At 45.6% G+C, this 16,348-nt stretch overlaps 1 protein-coding gene across 1 annotated transcript in view; it reads right to left on the reverse strand.

Annotated features, from left to right (window-relative positions):
* Positions 1 to 15,907, reverse strand: part of galnt9 (polypeptide N-acetylgalactosaminyltransferase 9) — a gene marked incomplete at both ends in the record, with an annotated part of 71,102 nt that extends 55,195 nt beyond the window's left edge. The window contains 2 exons of the mRNA XM_080004645.1: positions 9,075 to 9,255; positions 15,667 to 15,907. Coding sequence (XP_079860771.1) covers positions 9,075 to 9,255; positions 15,667 to 15,907 — 422 coding nt within the window. The remainder of the gene's footprint in view (positions 1 to 9,074; positions 9,256 to 15,666) is intronic.
* Positions 15,908 to 16,348: the final 441 nt, after the last annotated feature.

Consider the following 16,348-nt stretch of genomic DNA (forward strand, 5'->3'; position numbering starts at 1 on the left):
TCTCCCGTAAGGACGCATTGGTAACGGCTTTGCGGGAGCAGTGATTGGAATCCGATTTCATGTTGCCATTTGCAATGACCCAGTTAATGGAATGAATTGCACGCTACACTATACAAATTAATACACGTTTACTTTGCCTTGCTCTCTCTCTCTCTCTCTCTCTCTCTCTCTCTCTCTCTCTCTCTCTACACACACACATACAGAAACACATGTGCATGAAGGCGTCCTATGCCCGAATACAAAAGCGTGCAAAGTGTCAGAATCCAATCAGTTTTGCGCTTGTCAGTCAGTAATCTTAGTTTCAGCATCTTTTTGGCATGGGCTTAATTCTCAGCAGAATTCTCTCCTTTTAAAAAAAAAAATCCTATTTCGGAGTAATACTGTTTCTTTGAATTAGGGGAAATGACAGAGTTGGCTTCACAGCGGTGCCGAGCTTATTCCTATGGCAACTGTGAGAACACATGACCGGCGTCTCGTGAATCACACCGTCCCAATTTGGCTGGAAAACGCGAGAGGCTGGCGACCCCTCCACCAGGCGCCGGCTCTGTCTCCTCTCACATTTTAGCCATAACCCCACTCAACAGTGTTGAATGGAGATGCTAATGTGGAGATAATGAGCCACAAAATCATCATTTGTGTGGTTTAATTATTAACAGCATATTTTTGGCTTTAAATGTAGGGTTTGTACTTTTGCCCTGCATTCGATTTCCAAGTTGACATGATCTAGTGACTACAAATCCACAGGGTTTTTTTTTCCGTTTGGCAAATTCTGCCAAAGCTCTCAAAACCTCAAAGACCAGTGTGCAGTAAAAAGGATGCAACTGGGATAGTATAGCCCCCCATGCAATTAATATTCTAAAACAGATTATTTTTCAATGTCAGGCTATAGCCAAATGGCTGGACAACCTTCGAAGTAAATGTAACATGAGCCCGCGCTCCCCCCATTGCCTATCGTCTTTCACAGACCCCTCTCCCCACCCCGGCTGAACCCTGCCGGTGTGTATACCGGGTGCGTGGGACCATGATGGCGCCAGGTCACAGTGGTGTCGGCTTAAGTCAGCGGCCTCCGGCGCAGCAGCCATGGCGAGCTCATGCCTGTGGGACGGATAAGCAGCAGATGGAGCCCAGCGTGACGCCCAAGTAACACTCTCCTCCTCGCTGGCTGTCGGAACCCATGTGTCTTAAAGCCCCCGCTTCCTCCATGAGCACAGGTGTGTGCGTGTGTGGGCGTGTGAGAGGGTTTCTGCTGTAATGCGAGTGTATGTGCCATGCGGTTGCCCTAGTGTTTGTTTTGCGTTTTGGTGCATGTCTCTGTGAGTGTACGCATAGTTGTGTGTCTATGTGGTGTGTGTGCGTGTGAGTGTGCGTATGTGTGTGTGTGTCTTTGTGTATGTGTGCGTGCGCGTGAGTGTGTGTTTGTGTGAATATAAGTGCGTGCGTGTTCCCACGCGTGCGCGAGCCTGTAGCTGGCCCACGATAGCAGATTCTCACCCTCCAAACTATGAGAAGTGGTTCGACAGAAACTCTCAATTATTGCAGGCGGAAACAACAGATGTCATCCTATTCGCTTGTGAGATAAGGGACGGTAAATATTTCTGTGTGGTGAAATACGTTACCGCGTTACAATTTGGGCTTCCGCGACAATGTATAAACTCACTGTCATCGTCGTCGTTGTTGTTATTTCCCTTTCTTTAATGTTCTTTGCTAAGCACCTCTTTCCTCATCTCCTCCATCTTTATTTATAGGACCGTTCAGAATATCCCTCAGCCTCCTTGTTGGTCCCTCATCCCCCTCGCCGTGGCTTGGATTTATTGTTGATCTACGGGGGGAATTTAAGCCTCCGCCTGTAAGTCACTCTGGATAACAGCATTGGCTGAGCGTTTAGGAAGTAAATAGTGAACGAAAAACAAATACTTGTTTACTGCATTATTTATTTATTTATTTTACGAGAACGGAAACCGTCGAAGAGCGTAAGGCAAGTCATCGATCATTTTCATGCCGTGCATGTACAGAGGAAAAGGGAAATGTAAAGCCGAAAGAGTGTGTTTATGATGGAGTGTGCTGCGTAGGGCCTATCTATACTTTAAGCCCTGCTGCTTCTCTCATTCGTAAGAGTAAATGCGAGCGCAGTGATTGATAACCACTCCGCTGTATCATTCCCGTCCCTCCCCACGCCTTCCGCCTCCCAGCGGCTGATCTATTGTTCCCTCGCGCGGCTTTTTCCCACTTTCTCTCCCAATCAGCTTGGCCTGGTCTACAAACGCAATGACAAATCCTGGCAGTGAGCTGGAGGAGAGGGGAGGGGGAAGGGGGGAGAGTTTCCGAGCACATTTGTTTTTATTCAAACGTCGCTGCGGCGGCGCGGTGAGAAGACAACTGTGCAAAACAGAATGATGTATGTTTAATTTGGGTTTAGTAACCGTATTTCCTCCAATGTAAACCGATAGTCAAATAAAAACCGGGCCTCTAATAAATGCCGGGGGCAGTGGGGGGGGTCAACAAACAATTAAACGCCTGCCTCAAATACATACCATGGAAAAACTCCATGGGAGCGATCTTTTCTCCAAACAAAGACGGTGAAACAGTGTTTTTGGTGTCGATGTATTTTATTTACTCTGTTTCCTGCTGCTCCTGGAGCAGATCGCTTCTTGGTGCAAATGCCCTGCTCTGAGCGCTCTCTTTCTCCAGTGCTCTGAGGCAGGAAGTGCTGCGTTCAGGGGAAACTTGGAAAACTGTCATTCCCCCGCCGGCTACCACCACAAGTGCGACTTTTAGAGCAGCTACAAGCTCTCTCTTTTTTCACCATACATGTGTTTGCATAGCAGGGCATCCAGACGCCCAAAAGTTGTATTTAAAAATCGTACTAAAATATGATCAAATATACTTAATAAACAGAGGGAATTAGATACGGAGCCTGCCTCTAATATAAGCCTGCCTTCAATAAAGGCTTGCAGTCTGCAGTTGAGGTAAATAAAGACCTTCTATTTGAGGAAATACGGTATCCTTCAGGCTGGCCGCCTGCGTTTAATGGATATTACCATCGTAATGTCTTGCGAAAGTCAGAGGGGGCGAGGCTCTCCCCCGTCGCCGCTGGTTGAGCCCTGGTCTTTCGGTCCGGATGTCAGTGTCGAGATTGTAAAGTGATATTGTAGTTCCATTGCCCTAGTTACTGGATCCAATTTAGGGCATCGCTCAACCTTAAATTTGTACCTGTCTGCGGGCGCGCCGAAGCCTTGTAAGGCCGTAACAGGATGAGCGATCGACTCATCTGTTTGTAATGGGACTGAGCTCACCGGCCAGCGCTCATAAATTGACCTGGAACAAGCTTTGACAGAAACAGAGTGCCAGATTAAGACATATTCCCATCGCACCCCCATGTCTGGGGGTCCCCCTCCCCTTCTCCGCATCCCTACAACGCCCCGCCTCAGCCAAACCGCGCCTTCTTGCCTCCTCCTCATCCTCCTATCGTTTTCTCTCCCGCTGGCCGACGCTCGTATTCACTGTGAAATTTCACATTAACCTCCCGTAACCCGCTCAGCGCGAGAAACGCCAAAGCAACTTTCCAATCGCAGGAGCGCTCCTTCCAGAGAGATAATCGTTTGGCTTGTCATTTTTCCACCCCCCTCCCCCCAACCCACCGCATCCACCCACCCTACCGCCTCACACCCATCCAGAAGATAAATACGGGCATTGGAAAGAGCAACAATTTTGTGCTGAGAGCCTTTGCCTTCAAATGAACACTGCCGAGACTTGGCGATCCCATTTTGCCGTATCAGAGGCTAAGGAAATGAGGCTGCCGCCTTCTTCTGGCCTTCGCTGGCGCTCCTCCGCGTTTATCATCCTCCCCGCAGATAGGCAACAACAAGGAGAGGGGTCCTCAGGGAAAAGACACATCCGCCGTACATCAATATAGTTTGGAGTTTAACAACAATTTTGATGTAATATAAATCAAACCCTAGATAGAGGTGGCACTGAGATTTCATCAATTGAAATATGAATCCTCGTGGCTGCAAGCTTTCGGGAGGAGGAGAACAGGAAGGTGAAACGGATCTAGACACAGTAAATTGCCTTTTTCTATCAACTGCCGCGATTCACGAGTGTCCCTTTTCTTTTTACATTTGATGTGTACGCTCTTTTCATCCTCCACAAACTTAACAGGTACAGTCCAACCTTAATCCCTTTTTTTTTGCCTCTAAAACCCGACTGGCATTGTACCTAAGCCTCCCAAGGATGGAGCTAGACGATAAGGTAGAGCCTACACAAAACTATTCAGTCGAGAATGACAACGCCAGTGACGGCGAAATAGAGGTTGAAAGAAAGAGGCTTTGGATGTTGAATTCAAGTTTACACTTTCCTCAAACCTACCTCAGGAAAGAAGCAGACAAAGACAAAAGGGATTAAACAGAATGGACCCAGTCAACACTTTACCACGCAAGAGGGAGAACCACATCGGCCCCCTCCCTTCCGCCACTCCCCACTCTGCCGCAGGAAGGAGGAAGACCTTTCAGCCTTCATCGTCCAGATGAGCACTCCCCCTTCGGTCCATGAGAAAGCTTTTAAAAAGGGAAACAGCTGAGAGGACCACAACGCATCTGGCAGAACCCGGCTTGACACAAGATGATGGCCAGACGCGCCAGAAAGGCTAAATGCATTACACGAGGCCCAAATAATCAACTTGTCCAGTCAGAGTACGGAGGCCTCGCACAAAGCATTCCAAAAACAAAGGGTTGGCGATTCTTTTCTTTGACTTTTTTGGACCGGTATTTATCTTGAAATGGTTGAAAACAGCTTTTTTTAAACAGTGATTTTGACAACAGTGCCTCTTCCATCCTTTAAACCAAACATATATTCACTGGCCTGAAGAACGCTCTATCTATCTAGCCGCTCATCACTCTATTGAAACGGAGATTTGAATAACGAAAAGTGATGTAAATAACAGTGTTATCTTCATCTTTTGTAATCCAGCCTGCAGATAAAGGAGCCATGGTTATTTCTGACAAAATACAAAAACATCCCAGAGTGGTACAGCCACTTCTCCGATAGTGAGCACGCAGAGGGGAATACAGCTTTTATTTTTTTTATTTTTTTTTGCAACAACCAGTACTCTACTGTTTACTCCACATTGTACTTTTCTATTCCATCCTCTTCCTAAAGTCCACAGGAATATTCAGACACTCCATTCCACTCCACTCCATTGTCTGAGGGATAGGCAACATTCCCAGTTTGTAAATGACCATCTGAAGCCTTTGGGTAACCAGCCCTACCTGACACTGCATATTTTTGTAATTTCATTGATGGATAACGCCTTGATAATTGTCCTACTTGTTTCTTCTAAAGTGTCGTGTATACAGTGATTCCCCATGAAATTGACATTGGCATTGACCATGATGTGCATTTTCTTGACCTTAGAAATAATCCCATCCCACTGTCCATCATTTGGCATCCCTTATGAATATAGGCTTGACAATTGAAGAGATATTTTATCTTCAATATCGAGTATATTCTTGAAAGACAACATTATGGAAACGTGAATGATACCTAATCTTCCAAGTCAACATCGAGGCTTCATTGGCTTCAGGGAGTACCACAGCCTCCTTCTTAAATGTTTTCAGTTGGAGAGGGAATGTCTCCATAAATATGTTTTGTGAAGCATGTGTGTAACAAATGAATTATCTCCATCTTGTTTTCAAGTCACCCTTCCCCATTGTTACCGCAATAACCCTAAATGCTACTCATCTTAAGAAGACCTTTAACGCAGAAATGTCACGTTCTTGGCAGAACAAAGAGAGTTCATGTTTTTCTAGTGTCTCCGCTCCCCATGTTTATCTTCTGAAGCAGCGCCTCGTCCGTGGCTGTTTGAATACCACTTTTACAACCCTTCAATATAAATTGTGACAGGAGTGCCGTGAAGAGGAATAGCTTCCGTCCATCAAAATTGGTCCCTGACAAATACAACTGATTGCTTTGCTGGGTTGGTGGTCAAGGAAACACACAATCAATACCATGCTGTGTTGTACTCTCACACACACACACACACACACACACACACACACACACACACACACACACACACACACACACACACAAAGAAGTCATATTCCAACATTGTTTATCTTTGTTCAAGTTCATTTAACCACACATTGTTCCTAGAGTTTTTATCAGAAAATGGAAAAAAAAAAAAAAAAAGAAGAAAACCTCAAAAAGAGGAATGCTGTAAGAAATGCTTAGCAAACTTGCATTGTCCTCTGTTGAAGCAGAATGTCAGCATGCTTGTATGTGAGGAGTTGCCTTGGTGAAATGTTTGTGTTCAGATTTCCTTTACTTTGTGGCTTTTGTTGTACCTTTGCGGCACTGGACCCGAACACCAGTACGGGTAATGGTATCTATCGCAGCCGCTGGTTGTCGATAGGCTCACAGTTGATATTTCACAAAGCTTGCTTTGCACTCCCTATGGCTGCATTTTGATAGATTTGATATATTTTCAACTTCTCTTTCCATGAAGTTTTGCTTCCCAGCACTGCATGGGCAATGTTGGTTGGTTGTGTGAACACTTTCCCTGTAGCACCTGGGTTCCCAATTTGTGCCTCCAGCCACAGACGACAAAAACGTGGAAGCCGCCATGCTTTTGTATGCTGGCGTGGTTTCTGCTGTGAAATGAGGATCGCAGGAAGAATTAGTTAGTTATATCCACCATGTACAGGAACAATGGGCAAATCTATTAGTTTCAATGCGATACAGATCTCCTCCATCACGTTTCTATCACTTGTTGATAGCTCTCTTGAACTTTGGCTTCTAAAGGGTCGACCTACTCAGAATGTTGCCCCGTCGCCTCATTCCATTTCCGCAGCTCCGACCGCCAAACACAGAAAAATGTGTCAAGAGAAACGTCACAGTCATTTGCAAACAAGGTATTGTGCGAGCCCACAATCAATGCAATGATTCTTAATGACTTTCTCCGCACTGTAGATAGAGATCTCACAAAGCGGAGCCTCCGGGGAATATGAGCGTATCGATATCCAACCGCTCGATAAAGAATCAGGAAAGGGGAACAGGAAGAGAGCGAGACGGGGAGGCCGCCGATGTGCAGATCATTCAATCCGTGCCACGGGCGCTCGCTTCCTCCTGATCTCTCGGCTCAATATCTCCTGTTCAATTAAGTGTTTCAGAAAGAAGTTAAGAGTGTCTCGCCCTCCGACTCACTTCTGCAATGCTACGGCGTCCTGCTGCCAGAGAGTCAGGGAACAGGAATCAGAAAGACCTCGCCGCCGAGGAACAATAGACTAAAATCCATGGCTAATTACTATTGATGACTATTTTTGGTGCAAATCCATTTTAACCGTGAATAATTCTTTCACTTGGCAAACTCGCTGGGCTTTCATGTTCACCTTGCTTTTGAAGCGGCTTCTTCAATGACATGCAAACAGAACAAGAGACCTCGGAAAAGTGAGGGTGCTGGCAAGGTATTCATGTCCGACGTGTTCCACAACGGCCCGCGCTGAATCTTAATCAGCCTCCCGCTCTTTGTCATGTGGAGGCTAGTTGTTTGACCTGGCCGTTCATGCTTTGTTTACACCGGCGCACTTGGGGAGATGGTATGTTTGCTTACAGGCATACAAACAATTCGGCGCATTGGAAATTGATGAAGGAGCCGTTATTGCGCGAGGAAAGAGACACAGAGCAACGGAAATGCTGACGACATCCAGAGAAGAAGCCTACAGCCCCAGCCCGGTGATACGGCGCAGGTGCTGTCTGCCACACGGAGGCAGCCGCTTTGGCAAATGCTCAACGCTTCCTTTTTTCTGAACATCCCATTTCCTGCTGAATTAGTCAATTAAAAAGAAAGTAATTTACTAAAAGTGCGCCGTTCCAGAAGCGCTCTCAGCTGGCGTTATTAATTAGTAAGCTCCTTTTTATTCGCCCTTCCTCCTCCTCCTTCTTTTGCTCCGTTCCGCTCGTGTCTAATTTCTTCCGGTGGTGGAAGGCGGGGGGGGGGGTTGAGGAACAAAGCCGTGCGGGTGAAATGAATTGTTATCCCGTCCAAAGCCTACAGAAACCTCCCTCGGCCGTCAGATTTCCTCATGCCGTCGCTGCCTGTCGCCATTGTTCCCTGACACCGTGTGATATAAATGCCACAGGCAGCCCTGATTAGAACCAGCCCCCCTCTTCTCACACACATACCACACACACACCACCCTAGTTTCAGGCACAATTTTTTTATCACAGCTGTAATTTTACACTGCGAATGTAAAATGTATCTTACAACAGCCAGTTGAGATTCAGGGTTCATTTCATTAAAAAAAAAAAAAAAAAAAAAAAAAAAGGCCTGCACGTTGCAGCATTGTCTCGTCGAGCTGTGGCCGCGCCCTTTAAGGTGGAAATTATGCACGTCTCTAGGTTCTGTATTTTTCTTTTTGTGTGACTTCCCACAGCCAAGGTGATGCCCTGAGATAGCTCCATGTCAAATAGGCCATTACTGAGAAGCAGGAGCAAGAAGAGGGACTGGGAAACAAGAAGGCTTGTAACAACGTGTTGTGCAAAAACACTGTAATAAACATCTTGACTGTCAATGGCATAATATGTTTTGATGCATTTTGGAATTAACCATTCATATGCTTATACAAAGTGATTATTACATTTTGCTGGGGTTATACGTTTGAATGATAAATATGTAACAATTCAAAGTATTTTGTAATAACAAAATTGTGGCCTTCCTTTATGTTAAGTGTCACACTTTAAGACCCAATTTTACTTTTACAATTTCACTAGAAGGCTTCCACAGACACAGAAACACATTCACACCGTCTGTTTGTCTGGTGGTTTCATGTGTTTGAGTTCCTACGTTTGTGTGAGCCTTATGGTGAAACAAATTACATTTTGGCAAGTTTTTACAAAATGCCGGATTATGACTCACAAACCTTCCAGCCTGAGCCCATCACCGTGTAGCTTCCGCACGCGGACCCGCCCGGGGGGAAACCCGGCGCGGGTTGACCAAAAAGTCCGACTAGAGTTTGTTTTGTTTCTTTTTGTTCGCGTGAGGAAGGATACCAAAGGTACGGACGTAATGATGGACCTACTTTTTGGGCCTGTAATCCGGGATGCTCCTGTCGAGGGAAATGCGATCACTGAGCTGGGCGTTGTAGCCGTACTCTTCGTACTTCCCTTCGCCGTCGTGGCTGTCCTCCCCCATTGTGGCGGCGGCTCCTCCCTGTCCCAGTCCCCCGGGACCCTCCACCAGGCCCATGGGCTTTGCCAAGCCTGCCGAGACACAATAAAATAGTAAATAAATGAATGACACTCCCGCCCATGACGCCCAGACACACACATAAGCACACACGTGCACAAACGAGGGAAGACGGGTGAGATGAGAACCCTGTGGAAGGGACGTCTGATTGTCATTCCGTGGCTGTGTGAGGAGCGCAGCGTATGGCAGCTCTTACAAGCAGTGGGGCCCTTCCGGAGGGCATCATTACAATGTCTGTCAACGGGAGCTGCAAAACACCCACATGGACATGAATGTCACTGAGCTGAGCCATACATGGGGAGACGTGGTGGTGCAGCTGGGAAAATTACAACAGAGGCGTCTACATTTTAGTACGGCAGGCATTTTACTCTTTGAGGATACATCAAATGCTCTCGATCATCAGTCGCAAAAAATAAACGTGAATCGTACGTGGAGGTTCACGCAGGGTTTGAATCGAGTCAATGACAGCTAGCCTGCTTCACGTGCATATGTCGGACATGTTTTACAGCTGAATGGGGAAAGATAATTTGGACGTTTACAGTTAAAAGCCATCCAAGTCAAAACCAGTGTTCCGCTTTGATTCTCTAGGGAACCACCAAGGTCTAAATGTTACTGCTCAATGTCTCTCAAAGTATAAATGAAGAGCCACATAGAGATTTAAGTGGTTCTGATAATAGTCATGTTTCCGTGAGTGCCCTTTCAGCAGAATGAGAGTCGGTCATTATAAAGGCATATTTAAAACAATCCATCACCAAACACAACCCATTTGCACCTTTGCAGCGCGTGAGAGCCGTGCACCAGCCTTCCCGGTTGTGCTAGGCCTTCTGTGTGCCGTCCTCCATGGCACGAACTGGTGTTAGATTTAATGCCTTAGACCTGAAATCCCTCCCTGCTCTTATTAAAATGAGTCACCGCGGCCACACCAAGTAAGCATCACTCTTTAACTGTGACTTTGACATTTTATAAAAGGTTGAAAAAGGAAATTAAGGCGTGTTTTATGTTATGTTGAAAATAAAACTGCGGCCGATCAAAGCAAATGCTTGTCTCTTTGTCTGGCCTTCAAATACAATGATTTCTCAGAAGACATTTCGGTGGGAACGTCAACGAGTTTAACAATAGGGTATTAACAATGGGGTTTTGTTGACTCAATTCATTTTGGACTCTCCTCTGGTTTTGCACTGGCTATTATTAAAGTCTCAGAACTTTTCTTGTTTGACAACTGAGAGCTCTGCCAGTTCTGCAGAACCACAGGAGAATGTTGGATAATTGCTATGCTAGACATGCTTCCAGCGTGGCCTCCAAAGAAAAATTGAGCTGCCTCTGTTCTCCATATCAACAGATGGACACACAGACAGTAAGTAAACAGTGCATACCAATGAAGAGCTCAGCTCTTAGACTCACCCCTCAAGGAACTGCAGCATAATCACCATATTTGGATGGCCGCAAATCCTTGGGTGCTACTGGAGATTTGTAATTGGCGCTGAATGGTTGCAAACTGGCATCTCTCACTAGAGGGATCTGCCCTCGCCACTGCGAGCGCGGTGGCATTTCGACAAGCATGGGTGGGGTTCGCGTCACGGACAGCCATCTGGCATAGGGGCCCGTGTCGCACAATACCACAGATACTCTCCAGAGCCAGAGATTGGGTGCCCGAGGGGACCTCTTCCTGTCTCTGTGTGAGTCTTGGAATAAAGTGTAGTCCCTGCGAGTTTTGTTTTCTGCTCGCGCCTGTGTTCCACTTCCTCTGACTGATTGAAAATTTAATTACGGGATGAGAGGTTGCAGAGAGTCTGGGACCTAAAAGTCTGTGTTTCTGTCGTGTGTGCAGATGAGCACTTTTCCACTGGCTTTGGCAATGTCCACTTAAGAAATAGTCACGTTCGGTTTATAAATGTTTGAAACTCAGACCCTGCAGCCATGTTCTAAGGTTGAAATTGTGAAAATGTTTCATAGTATTTCAAATGCTATGCAGTGGTGAACAAAGCACTGTTTTGATGATGCCTACAGTAGGAGGTAAGTTTGTGGAGGGTTGAATTACTCAGCTACTTAGGTACAGATTTATCTCTGAAGCTCGTAGTTTCTTGTAGGGAAGCGGAGAGTCTTACAATGCAGCACTTTAATAATGCAAACACATTAAGGATAGCTTTTGTGGTTTTCCCCGCAATGGGGGGAAAGTGGAGGATTTCAAAGTCATGCACCATCAAAGAACATGACTTGGCATCGTTTTCCCAAGACCTGGTTGCTCACAAAATCACAAAGTCCCTTTTGAAAAACGGAGAAAAAAAAGATTGTTCAAAGAGAGTTTAAGTCACAAAATTGTCTATTGGGTGAACCAGGATGACTATAGGACTATAGGACTGCAAAAGGTTAGGGTTCTATTCCCATTGGATGGTCTGTGTTAAAAGAAAAAATGCAATTGTAAGGTGGTGAACTTTGGAGATACGCACCCAGTAAATAATGTGGTCCAAAAAAGTGAAAATAACTTAATTGATGGCGACACCCTGACAACAACTTTTTACTGTGGTGCTGGGAACGTCAGTGTGCACGGATGATGCACTATATTCAATGTTAAAAGGATTTTCAATTGTCTAAAAAACAAACACAAAATAATGATGGCACACCACAATGTGGTTGTAAAGAGTTGATGTTCCACTGAAGTATCACACTACCTGAGTTTCTTTCTCCAACATATAATTGGCAAAACATCGTTATTATCTTAGTGTGAGGCAATTACGGCCCAGCATCTCCTTCCTTCACTGTAACCACACAGCATTCATTTCATCTGACGTGGATAACACACTATAGCCATTATGCGCATGTGGGTAGAGGGGGATGATTCTCATGTGGTAGATCTGCACAACCACAGATCTAAGCGACAACGCAGCAGCCTCCTGCAAACATTCATCTGGATGGCGACGCAACTGAGTATATGTCTCTGTCTCTCTTTGCTTGTTCCTCAGAATGCATTTGTCCAAATCCTTGAGACATGATGCATTAAACTCTGTAATTATGATAAATTATGGAGCAACCTCACCAAAGTGTTTGATTCGGCCTCGACGAGATTGCCTGTTTGCCTCGCGAACTCAGAGATGCCCCCATTTTGGGGAGAACGATTTAAGAACGGTAGTGGGTTTATGCGTGTCTGACGTGACGCACAGGCATTCTAAATATTGATGGCAGTGAAGGGGGTTCAGCGATCTCCGGGAGGAGGAAAATAACTTGTTCTAGGAAGGTTTAAAGGCTGCCCTTCAAAGGCCTTAAACAAATCTATAAAATATTGAGAGCTTACAGTAGAGGCGCATGGGTTCAGATTTGCCCATGGTTGCAGTGCCCATGTCAAGAGGATAACAGCTCACTCGACCTTATGATTACCTCTAAACAAGGGAATCTCGTATCCATGTAAGATTGGATATATCATTCAAATCAGCCGGCCGCTGTGGCCAAAGGCAGACCTGCAAATACACAAAATGTTTCTCAGTTTCAAAAAATGTTCCATTCCATTCAGAATTGTAGGTCTGTTTATTTGAGGCAATGAATTCCCTGCTACTAAAATACTTTATTAGACAAAAAAAATTACATTCATAGGATTTTAATACATATACCCGCACTAACCAGAGTTTAAAAAGCAAATGAAGGTTATAAAATGTGTGGTTACTGTACATTTGAAGATCTTATACAAATGTATTTGCCATCTACCGTTTTTTTTTTCTGCCTGTGGAAAATACATTGCACACACACACACACACACACACACACACACACACACACACATGTTGATGTAAATGATCAAAGCACAAGTGAGCTCACGATAAAGAATAGGACATCCATATCCATAAAGCGCACCTTTAAAGAACTTCCTAATCTAATGCCAGTACGCCGATCTTTTCCAGGCACGATACCAGATATGAGAGGAATGCGAGCTCCCTCTAAATACTCCCGCCATTATTGGTGTTTCATTACTGACTCGGCTCCAATGCTGATGGTCAGGTGAGCTGTAGAATACATTACTGTGATTCCTCAAGTCTGAGCAGAATTGATTCTCATCTGTTTCTGAAACTATTTTGTCACCCAGCCCCTCATCTACATACCATTATTTAAATATATTTCATTCCATCAGCCTCTGCTCAGTGCTCACACCAATGTGCTGCTGTGCGCCTGCAAACGTGCAAAATGTACTGTACGTATACACAAACACACACACATACCATGATGCAAATCACTAAGATACCGTCAGATCATCAAGTGTGTATTAGGATGTGCTAGAGAGAGAGAGAGAGAGAGTGAGAGTGAGAGAGAGAGAGAGTGACGTTACTCACTTCTCATTAAGATTTCATCCCTACGGATGTGGAGTATAAACAGAAAATGCCAGTTTCTCTGCCATAATTTGAAATGCTAGATAAGAAGCATATCTGCCGCTGCAGCTGGTCCTCGGAGGCTCCCGTTTCATCAGCACCCACACACTGGGAGGAGACCAGGAGTGACATGCATGGCTGATGACAAGTGCCTCCGTCTGACCGTCTGCTCCGGGACAGAGGAGGAAATGAAAGTGTGACAGATGCAGTGGTGGCCCCGACGCCGGCCAGATAGCAACACATTAACTGTGGGTGAAAAGCCCGATTGACAAAAACAATATCTATCTACACTTTTTTAAGGATTATCTTTTCGGGCATTTCTGCCGTCGGCGCCAGGATGGATATGCGAGGGAGAGAGAGACGGGGGATTACAGGCAACAAAGGACACAAGCCTGATCAAAGTCTGATCTCTGGGCCTGCCCACAAGCGTGGCAATCTGCAGGGAATCTAGCTCAGAAAAATGTGTCTTTTCCATGTACTTTTCATTTGGGACATACTGAAGTAAACATCAAACTCTAGACTTTTTGGCGAAGGGTGGTCTATTGGTTCCAATTGCCCGCTTAAAGTCAAGACATGTTTTATAAGCTTGTTAACAACAAGCTTAACCCCCACCCCACCCCACCCCCCAGATGATTATCCAGCCAAGGTGCATCCCACCACAGAGAAGAAGCGCTGATAACCCCCTTGTCGGTCATTTTCTATAAAGTACGGACTCTGATAAAGCACGTCACGTTGTTTTCTTATCAGACATCAGTTAAGCATCTAATAAACAACCATAAAAAGAACTTTTCGGACTCATTGATGTCCACCAAATCACACTGGACCTTGCTGTGAGGTCCTCAGGCAGGCAATTGGTGACCAATAAACAACACAGAAGAACGGGCAATTATTAAATATCACCGACCAACACGGTAATAGTTATTGGCATGTCTGGTCCACCCCCTAGTATATGTAATAATTGCCAATGGCCACTAAATGCAATTTGTGGTCTCTTGACATTGTAGAAAGGGTTCAGTTTCAAGGGATACGAAAAAATGATTATACAGCTAAGCACGAGAATGTATGTCCAGCCTGTATGGACGCCAGAGTAGATATATACTAGAAAAGTCTTTGAAACAAAGGATTTCCAAGGCACCAACCTGGAGGTTTTGACAGCCAAGCCTCGCCCATGTAAGATAGACATAAAAACATTTTGCTTGGTCATCTTTTGACCCCTTGACGCTAATTGAAAACACCATTGAATTGAAAAATGTACATCCGTCAATATGAACGCAAGTGTCTTACGGTTGAACTTTGCAAAGACAGTTTGTGTATTTCTAGGAGAGAGTTGCATAGCTCAGACGCACAGCAACTCACACAGGAAACAATGAAGCTTTGAGTGAGAGGGTGCATTCTGCGTTTCATAAAAGCGCTGCCCGCCAGCCATGGACGGAGCTTCCAGATGCGAAGCGTAGGTCAAAGTGACAGCCCTCCTCTTTGATACAGGGATAAATAACACAACTTAGGCAAAATTAAGAAGACATTGAATAAAAGAAATACCCATTTCCCAAGTCGCTCTCTTTTGGTGACATGGCAACTATAGTTAATATTTTGTGAACTACAATTTTATGAAATTAACTCACAAACCAATATTAATGTGAATAAACCTTAAATGCCTTAACACTTCCATTGGCTCTCCACACCACCCAATGTTGTAGCTCATAGAGAAAACTTTTCGACATTCCTATGCTTTGTCAATCGCTCTGATCTGCAACTGACATTGGCACATTGTCCATGACTTAGTATGGTATTTCGTTTTTTGAATGACTGAATTACGAAACTTTCTGCTTCGGCTGGATCCAAGTTCAGATCTACACAAGGTTTGCTCGTTGTAAAACTTTGGAAACACACACAAAGGGTTTTACCTGATTTTGGGGGGGATGCACTGATAAAAAGAACACATCTCCACCATTATATTACTGGCTAGAGCCCATAAAGACTAAGAGACAAATATAGACCAGCCACAAATACTTTTACTCAGAATAGTTATGCCTGGAATAATATAATCAATTTCAGTTCACCACCATCCCGTACCGTTCAACTGGTTGTAGACCACATCCTCCAGCCTCTCCAGCCTCTGCAGGATCGACTGCCTGTCCACCAAGTTGGAAACTTTGCCATTCCTGGCTCTGAGTCTCTGGTCGGAAATCCGCCCTATCTGGATGAGCTCCTCGGAGCGGTCCTGTATTCTGCAGTAGACGGAGAACAGGATGATTCCGACGAACACCAAGATGTTGACCGTCAGCAAAGTTTTAATTTTGCGTGCCACAGCCATGAAAGAGAGCGGCGCAAGGCGGGCTGACACGCAGTCAGGCCAAATCACAGTCCGTGTGGAGAGAGGTCCGCAGAAAAACAAGGAGAGGAGGAGGAGAAGGTTTTGGATGCTGGGGCTCTCAGCACCGCGGACAGCTCCGCGGGCTGCATGGGGGAAGGCGACGCTGCGGCGGCGGGAGCTCGGCTGACGGATCTGCGCGATCCAACGACACTCCGCCCTGCAACCTCGTGGATCGTGGATGGGGCAGTCTCCTGGACGCCGGGCAGCCTCCCTCCGTCTGCTACACCGCGGTGAGTCTCCATCCACTGGTCGCGCTGCTGGTGCCCTTCAGTCCCAAACACGAGGCTCTGCCGGAGTGGCGGTGTGCGCCGAGCATCTCCCTCTCATCCCTCGATCCTGTCCTCCCCTCCTGACATGTCCTTCCCCTGGCCACACGATCCA

Source organism: Zeus faber (assembly GCF_960531495.2).
Source record: "Zeus faber genome assembly, chromosome: 7".
Lineage (NCBI taxonomy): Eukaryota > Metazoa > Chordata > Actinopteri > Zeiformes > Zeidae > Zeus > Zeus faber.